We start from the raw sequence: 8535 nt of genomic DNA on the forward strand, positions 1-8535 counted from the left end.
CATTGTTATTATCTTTAATATTAAAGCCGGGTTAGGATTATTCTTTCGCACATCACCCACCCCTCCCCTTGTCTCCCCCTCTCTCAGTTTTGATTCCTCCCTCCTATCTCTTAGTTTCCCGTGTTTTCCTTGAAAACCGCCTTAACCACCCCACGTTTTATTGACTTAGCAAATAAGATGATGTTTTCTTTGGCAAGACACTAAATGCTTACCAATAAGATCCTAAAATTCATTCAGAAAGATAAATAATGGGCAGGATCTTATTTGGTAAACATTTATTTACACAATCTCATTAATATGAGTATGTAAATCATGGACTAACGTTCTAGAATATTTATATTTGTTGCAATGCATGAACAATTACTCTAGAAAAAAGTTGTAGATAAAATGTGCAGTGGTTATCACAGTTTTAACCTAACTTGCTCGATCCACGGCGAAATTAGCGCGCTGGCCCGTCGCCCGCTTCGACGATGGCCCCCGTCGTCAGTCAGTAGATTTAATCAATGCGCGCGCCCGTTCGGGAAAGCCGGTAAAAGAGCGCCATGAATATAGCCAGCTCGAAAGGGAGTAAATACCGGGCCAGAACGAAGGAAGCACCGCAGTGGCCAGTGGCGGGATTCGCTCCAGAGGGGGAAAGCCCAGAAAAGAGGCGACGACAAGGACACACATCGTCTCCAGCACGGTTGCCGCACCCGATCCGGCCTCCCCCCCTCCTCGGACTCCGGCCCCGGCCCCGGCCGCCGTTTCGCGGGCTTTTCTCTCTCCTTGTGGACCACAGAACCCCCGCCCCGGGCCCGCGCGTCAGTCTCGCGGGGCGTCGGCATAAACCCCCCGCCCCACGCCCGCTAACCGCGAGAGCGTCAGGGAGTAGGAGTAGGAGTAGTACCATACCCCTGCTGACTCCTCCTACCCCCACCTGACCTGACGACTCTCGCCTCCGCCGTTCCGGAAACAGACTCGCTCTCGGCTCTCCCCTCCCCGCCCCGCCCCCCATGGATCGCGCCGCTCGCCGCCGCGCCCGCGCCGGCGGAGGTGCCCCGGCGGCGCCCTCCACTCGCGCGCGCCGCCGCGACGACGCCGGGACGATCGTCATCGACCTCGACGACGACGGGGCGGCCCCTGCGGCCGCTGCTGCCGCGAGCAGGCGCTCTTCTTCCTCCTCCTCCTCGGCGGCGGCGATGCCTGTGCCGCTGGTGGGGGCGGTGGCGACGCGGACCCGATCGAGGAGGCTGGCGATGCAGCCGCCGGCGCCGGAGGAGGCGCCGACGGCCAAGCGGAGGAGGAAGGGGGCGACGAGCGCGGATGCCGACGGCGGCGGTGGGAGCAAGGGCGCCGGCTCCTCCAAGTCGGAAACGAGACCGAATCGTCGAGGGCGCCCCCCGCGGGCCTCAGTGAGGAGCAAGGAGGCAGAGGCGGAGGCGGATGCGCCCGCCTGTGGAGACTGGGTGGAGGTGTCCCGGGGCGATGGCTGTGACGACAGCGCGCGGCGAGGTGATGATGCTTCTGACGATGATAATGGCGAATCTCGCGCCGACGAGGCATGCGGCATTGGCCAGGGGAGCGATGAGCATCACAGTGCCGCTAGTGGGAATCGAATCAATCAGCATCAGGGGAGTGGGGCGGTCAATGGTTCGAATTCGTGTCATGCGATGAATGAGGTGGTATCAGGCGATGCAGGGGGGCTTAAAGGTCGTGGGAACGAGGGAGGCGGGCTCGGTGTTGGTTTTCATGTGGATGAGGAGCACATGAATGAAAAGGATACAGTAGGCTGTGGAAACAGGGAGCTGCCGACTGCGGATGCGATGATGGGTGACGAGGCCGCAGCGTCTGAAGATGACTTTGGAGATTACTATGACGACGAAATGTTGGAGGAAAGACTGGTGGCAGATCTGATCCGTACTTACAGTAATGGTGGTAATTTGGAGGCAAGTAATGGTGCTTACGGCGATGGTGGCGATCTGGAGGAATCCGAGGATGAGATGGGATTCACTGATGATGGTGATGATGACGATTCTATGCACGATGCAGATGAATGTGGCATGTCTGAACCAATCAACGGCGATGCTAAGGCGCCAACCAACGATGATGCTAAGGCGGGAACGCAGGATCCGGTGGATCACAAGGTTGTTGCTGGTGAGGTTAGGTGCCATGAGGAGGATGAGGAGGATGAGGAGGAAGAAGATGTTATCAAGGATGAGGTGGAGACTAAGCGAGAAGGACCTACGGGCTTTAATCAAGGGAGATCGCATATAGAAATTCTTGATTCTGACGAGGAAGTAAAAGTGCTCAATGATGCCAGTAAGGCCTCGAAGAAACCGTTGCTGCGAAAAAAGGAACCTGTCGTGCCATGTGTTGCATGGAGGACTCGGTCATTATGGGGGCTTAAGCAAGATAGGTTGTCGTACAATGCGTATTTTGAGGAGTTGTCTGATGAGCCAGAAGAGGAGGATGATTCAGAAGTGGAACTGGATGGCGAGGATGATGACAGTGCCGATGATGACAATAGTGCCAGTCATGATTCAGAAGTGGAACTGGAAGAAGAGGATGCAAACAAGAAAGCGAAAGAGGAAGAAGAGGCCGAAATGAGAAAACGCAAGAAAGAAATTGCCTCATCTTCGGCTAAAATAAGGGCCGGGCCTTTGCCTCTTTATACAAATACAGGGAAGAGAATACGAAAAGCAACCCCAAACAGCTGCAACAACTCAAAGCGACGGAGGAGGATACAAACCCACCACAGAATTGACTCATCTGATGATGAGATAATTGATCATACTGTAGCAGATGGTTTCAAGTGGGAGGTTCACAAAAAACCAGGGATTCAACCACTGAACTTTGATAAAGATGGCAGTGAGGGTCCAGTGGGCAATGACATTACACAGCATCAGAAGCAGACACATTTTACTTGGGATCTTGAGAGGAGGAAAAGGCTGAAGCTTGAAACGACGACTAAGGAACGTCAATTGTTTGAGCGGCATTTGGACTCGGATTCTAGCCCATCCAGTTCGGATCAGAATAAAAGGCATGGCGATGATAGCAAAACTGGGAAGGAAAAGAAGCATTTGTCATCAAAATCTGGAAAATCTGCCAAGAAGTTCAGCCGTTCAGGTTCAAAAATGCTAAAGCGACAGTCACTTCTGAAGCTTCTGATGGATAAGATGAGTGGCGATAAAGATGGAGGATTCTCTCCTTTTGACCAGCATCTTCAGTTCGACTATAATTTCAAGGATCCTCATCCATTGGTATTCTCATTTGGCACTGAAAATTCCACACCAGCTGACATACCAGAGCAAAATGCTAAAGAAAATATGCTGTGGGGTGACTTTGACTTTGCTTTAGAGTCAGAGAATATTGGAACCTACTATGATGACGAGGTAAGTTTGTATTGCAGCATGACAATTGTCTCTGACCTTGCAGATGCATGACTGTTATTCTTCTAGTTTCCTTAGTGGTGTTGATTTGATTATGTTAACCAGTCCTTTTTTTTAAAGTAGGTATTGAATTATTTTAAAATTTATGTAGTTGTTTAACTAGACCTGGCTATAAGCTAATAACTGCACAGACTGAGCTGTATCGAGATGATATCCGATCTGAATATATAACATGATTAACTTCGGAAGGCTCAGACTAGACCAGTTTGAGGAACATGGAGCTTAAGATTCACGCTGATCAAGAAAGAAAAAGGGATTTCACCTAATGTGACGCTGACCCATCATAGCTTCATCCCTGTATCCTCAGATAAAAGAACAGGACTAGTTTCATAAGTTCAATGTTTACCAATATTTTAATGGAACACACTTTGAGAGTGATTATCTCTGCTTGGCATAATCGGCTAATGTTGACACAGAACATACTTTATGCTACTAAAGTACTAACAGATGTACCTCTGAACATTTGTTTCTTTTCCATAGAAACTAAAGATTCCTTAATGCTATCTGTGTATTACACTAGAAATGTTACATCCAGGAGAATCTGGTCAACTTTAACTATATAATGCACCATATTACTCCTCCTAGAATTTCTACTTGTCGCATGCTTATATTTACAGCATCATCTTGTTGAGACAACTGGTTAAAATGATTAGCCTGTATTATATTGCAGCACCAAGGAGAGAGCAATGTGCTAGATCTTGGACTACCTTCTAAAACACCTTGTTCTCGAGGGAAGCATGAATTTATTATTGACGACCAAATAGGAATCAGATGTAAATACTGCTCCTTGGTAAATCTGGAAATCAGATTTGTTTTACCGTCAATGGTGAGCCATGTATTTTTTCTCTCGAAATTTTAGCTCACTCCACAACACAAAGGTAAGTTTCATCAGTTAACTCCTTTCATTTCAGGTCTCAAATTACGCAGAAAAAACTCCTTGGCGAAATGGATCTTGTTTGAAGGAAGCGTTGATGTATCATGATCTTTGTGAACAAGCTGGAAGTGTTGACGGGCAATCTCAAGATTTCCATCTATATGGAACAGTATGGGATCTCATCCCTGGTGTCATTACTAGTATGTATCAGCATCAACGCGAAGCATTTGAATTTATGTGGACAAATCTAGTTGGTGATATTAGGCTTGATGAGCTGAAGCATGGAGCTAAACCTGATGTTGTTGGAGGATGTGTGATCTGTCATGCCCCAGGGACAGGAAAGACACGTTTAGCTATTGTTTTTATCCAGACATATATGAAGGTATTTCCAGACTGTCGGCCAGTGATTATTGCACCTCGCGGGATGCTCTTTGCTTGGGAAGAGGAGTTCAAAAAATGGGACGTCAATGTTCCTTTCCATATAATGAACACTACAGATTTTTCAGGGAAAGAAGACAGAGACATATGTAGGCTAATAAAGAAAGAGCATCGGACAGAGAAGTTGACGAGGCTTGTAAAACTGCTTTCATGGAACAAGGGTCATGGTATTCTTGGAATAAGTTATGGTCTGTATATGAAACTAACATCGGAAAAAAAATCTGGCTGCACTGAAGGGAACAAAGTAAGAACTATTCTTCTCGAGAACCCTGGTTTGCTTGTGCTAGATGAAGGACACACACCTAGGAACGAGCGCAGTATTATGTGGAAGACATTGGGAAAAGTTAAAACTGAGAAGCGCATAATTCTGTCAGGAACTCCTTTCCAAAACAATTTTCTTGAGCTTTATAATATACTCTGTTTGGTAAGGCCTAGGTTTGGTGAAATGTTTTTGACTGAAAAAAAAGTGGGCAGAAGGCACTATGTCTCAAAGAAGCGACAGGATAAGTTTTCTGACAAATACGAAAAAGGAGTTTGGGCTTCATTAACTAGTAATGTAACTGATGATAATGCAGAGAAAGTTCGATCAATACTGAAGCCATTTGTTCATATCCATAATGGCACCATTCTTCGAACTCTTCCAGGGCTCAGAGAGAGTGTGATTGTTCTGAAACCTCCTCCTCTTCAGAAGAGTATCATTAGAAAGGTGGAGAATATTGGGTCTGGTAATAATTTTGAACATGAATATGTTATTTCCTTGGCTTCGACACATCCTTCTCTTGTAACTGCCATCAACATGTCCGAAGAGGAAGCTTCACTTATTGATAAACCTATGCTTGAGAGATTAAGGTCAAATCCTTATGAAGGGGTTAAAACAAGATTTGTAATTGAAGTCGTTCGTTTGTGTGAAGCACTGAAAGAAAAGGTATTGATCTTTAGTCAATTTATTCAGCCATTAGAATTGATAAAAGAACACCTTAGCAAGCTTTTCAAATGGAGAGTAGGGAAAGAGATTCTCCAAATGGATGGGAAGATCCAACCACGATATCGTCAGACGTCAATTGAAGTTTTCAATAATCCAGATAGTGATGCGAAGGTGTTACTTGCATCTACAAGAGCTTGCTGTGAAGGGATTAGCCTAACCGGAGCTTCAAGAGTTGTTCTTCTAGATGTGGTTTGGAATCCCGCTGTGGGAAGGCAAGCTATCAGTAGGGCATTTAGGATAGGACAGAAGAAATTTGTATATACATACAATTTAATAACTTATGGAACAGGTGAAGGTGACAAGTATGATAGGCAAGCAGAAAAGGACCATTTGTCTAAGTTGGTCTTCTCTCAAGAGGATGAGTTCAATAATGTCAGGAACATGCTATCAAAAGCTGAAATGGATCACTGTTCTAAGTTGATATCTCAGGATAAGGTTCTGGAGGAGATGACCTCCCATGACCAGCTAAAAGGCATGTTCTTAAAGATACACTATCCACCAACTGAGTCAAACATGGTTTTCACTTACAATCAGATTGCCCCTGAGTTGAGTTAATGGTAACATTGGCATCAGTTTGATTAATACTAACAAGGTATGCTCTTAAACGTAGGATATCTTCATGTAATTAATGTATCAATGATAGTGGTGTAGCCTTCCATCAGTTCTATAATTCTGTGGATGCTAGCATTATTTTGGTTCCTCTTGTTTGCTGTCATATATAGAGTTCCATTTATAGCATAAATTTGTATCGTTAGTTGATGTCTCTATCTGAGAATGACTGTATTGTCATATGTTATTTCCCTAGTTAAAGAATGCCAAGACTTGGAAACTGTATTCTGATAATGTGTGCATATAAAAGAGCCAACTTGGGATACCATGGTACTGCGTCATGGAATCTTAGTTTGGCTCTGCATCTTACAAGAGGAAATGGACCTATAAGTTTTTGTGCAATGCTATAAGCCTGAAAAGAAAAAAGATTCAGCCTTCATTTCATTGTCTGATACGCTCAGTGTTTACTATCTGATGTACCGAAAATTTGTTGGTTAACAGCTTCTTTATCACTTACAGTACTTATGTCTGCTCATCGAGTCATTTATACTGATGCCAGCAAAATGAAATAAAGGAGCCTACCACATGTTTTCATGGTCAGAGGCTACTAGATCATAGTACTTCTATGCAGAACGCGTTTTCAAGTATGCAGAGTGCTCATATTGCTTTGTGTTAACACTTGTCTACATAGGGAGATATCTGCAGCAGTCACATGTATACATGACGTCCTTTAGTGGCTGGCCTTCGCTTGCTAACTCAAGTATGGTGGCAGCTGCCAATATTCGCAGATGATGCGTAAGTACCCCTTCAGCTACTATTCAGCTATACTATCTACTTTGTATGGAAGCATGTTTTAGCATAGTAAACTTTTTCTTCGTCCTATGTCTTCTATAGACTGAGCTTTGTTGGTCCATGAGAATGGTGACTAGTGACTAGATATATAAGCTCAACATAAGATGGGCTAATAAACCTGCTTCACTAGGTTGTGTCTAGATATGTTCTCTGGGTGTTGTAATAACTAGTAGCAGAACCACTCATTTTCCATTTTGTCTGTGTATATCTAAATATTTTCCCCAACTCTTTGCCCACTGTGAACTTCAAAAGAGCTGTTTGTCTTTTTTGTGTGTCTTGTCAGTCCTAATATTTTTCTTTGTTTTGTACCAGCAAACAGTAAGATTTTTGTTTGGAACAAACTGTAGGTTGACCGTTATTACTGCACCATTATTTTGCTTTATGGAGCACTGGTTAGCATATGAGATATATGACTTTTACAAAAATGACTGACTTCTTTGGACGTCGTTGGTGTTTCTACAGTTGTGTGTGGGTGTTTGAAAAGAACATGAGAGGGATGAGTCTTTATAGGTTTACAGCTAATGAACACCACATTACTCAACAAATTCCACCATGTCATAGGCTCATAGCACAATTCTAGTCCTAAGCACCTTCAAATATTTGCCCAGCAAGCACCACTGGACAGCTGCTCCTTCTTTTTTATTCGTATCATGCTGGTTTTGTTTCTGAAAGAATGAAGACAAGCATGTGCACATGCTTCTCAGTAACTTTTTGACATATCTCTTGCAGGTTTTTCAGTAGTGCTTTCTGTGGTAGAGTGGGAGGGATCAGCACAATCTAGAGATGAATCGGTTTGATCTGTATCTGTTGCTTATTCTTGGCTGCTTGCTCAAAGTGAATCTCGAGACGTTTGGGAGCTACTGGATGTAACTGTAAAAACATGCAATGGGTTTTGCGCTAGAAAGGCCGCTGGTAGTGCTGTAGAGTCATGCTCAAACGTCTCTAGGTTAGTAATTTTCGCCAGCGAGTTGGAAAACAATGTCTGATCATCATTCAGTCATATGATGCTCAGTACGGCGGTTTAATTGAATAATCTATTGGCAAGTATTCCCGAGGGCAGATGGATATATGGCCTTTCCATGATTTGTTCATGGCTTGATGTTGTGTTCTTCTCTGCGCACTTGATTAGAGTCAGATAACACCTGTGAAGATTTAACTTGCATACGGCGCGTCGCTGGTGTTGGTCCTTTGTGCGCAGGGCGTTGGAAGACATCCTTCCCCAATTCCACTTGAGTCCTGCCTTCGACTTACCAATGAAGACTTGGTCTTGTGTCAGATAGCTGTTCTGAAGTAGCCTTCAAGGTCATGATCCTGGACATCTGCAGGTTAGCCGTATGTTGTTGATTGCAGGCCAGGCACGGCCGGAGTCAATCCCACAAAACCACTACTCTCGCGGCCAGTGGCGTAGC

General features: G+C 44.8%; 1 protein-coding gene across 2 annotated transcripts; it reads left to right on the forward strand.

Moving 5' to 3' along the window:
- The first annotated feature begins 846 nt into the window (after positions 1–846).
- LOC125528285 (uncharacterized) lies at positions 847–8288 on the forward strand. 2 transcript variants are annotated; one of them, XM_087524317.1, is made up of 6 exons: positions 847–3371; positions 4099–4254; positions 4340–6317; positions 6794–6870; positions 6966–7069; positions 7856–8288. In XM_087524317.1, the coding sequence occupies exons 1-3, from the start codon at positions 993–995 to the stop codon at positions 6278–6280; spliced, it is 4476 nt and encodes a 1491-aa protein (XP_087380443.1). In that variant the 5' UTR covers positions 847–992; the 3' UTR covers positions 6281–6317; positions 6794–6870; positions 6966–7069; positions 7856–8288. The 2 variants fall into 2 exon arrangements, with proteins under 2 accessions (XP_087380443.1, XP_087380446.1); XM_087524320.1 differs by lacking the exon at positions 6794–6870.
- Positions 8289–8535: the final 247 nt, after the last annotated feature.

Source organism: Triticum urartu, chromosome 1A (assembly GCF_056163025.1).
Source record: "Triticum urartu cultivar PI428250 chromosome 1A, HENAU_Tu73, whole genome shotgun sequence".
In the NCBI taxonomy this organism is placed as follows: domain Eukaryota; kingdom Viridiplantae; phylum Streptophyta; class Magnoliopsida; order Poales; family Poaceae; genus Triticum; species Triticum urartu.

What these genes read in the sequence shown, in the direction of transcription:
- LOC125528285 (XM_087524317.1), top strand. Translation starts at nt 993, where the DNA reads ATGGATCGCGCCGCTCGCCGCCGCGCCCGCGCCGGCGGAGGTGCCCCG. An exon ending in GAACCTACTATGATGACGAG is followed by an intron (nt 3,372 to 4,098) that starts GTAAGTTTGTAT and finishes ATTATATTGCAG; the next exon opens with CACCAAGGAGAGAGCAATGT. An exon ending in GATTTGTTTTACCGTCAATG is followed by an intron (nt 4,255 to 4,339) that starts GTGAGCCATGTA and finishes CTTTCATTTCAG; the next exon opens with GTCTCAAATTACGCAGAAAA.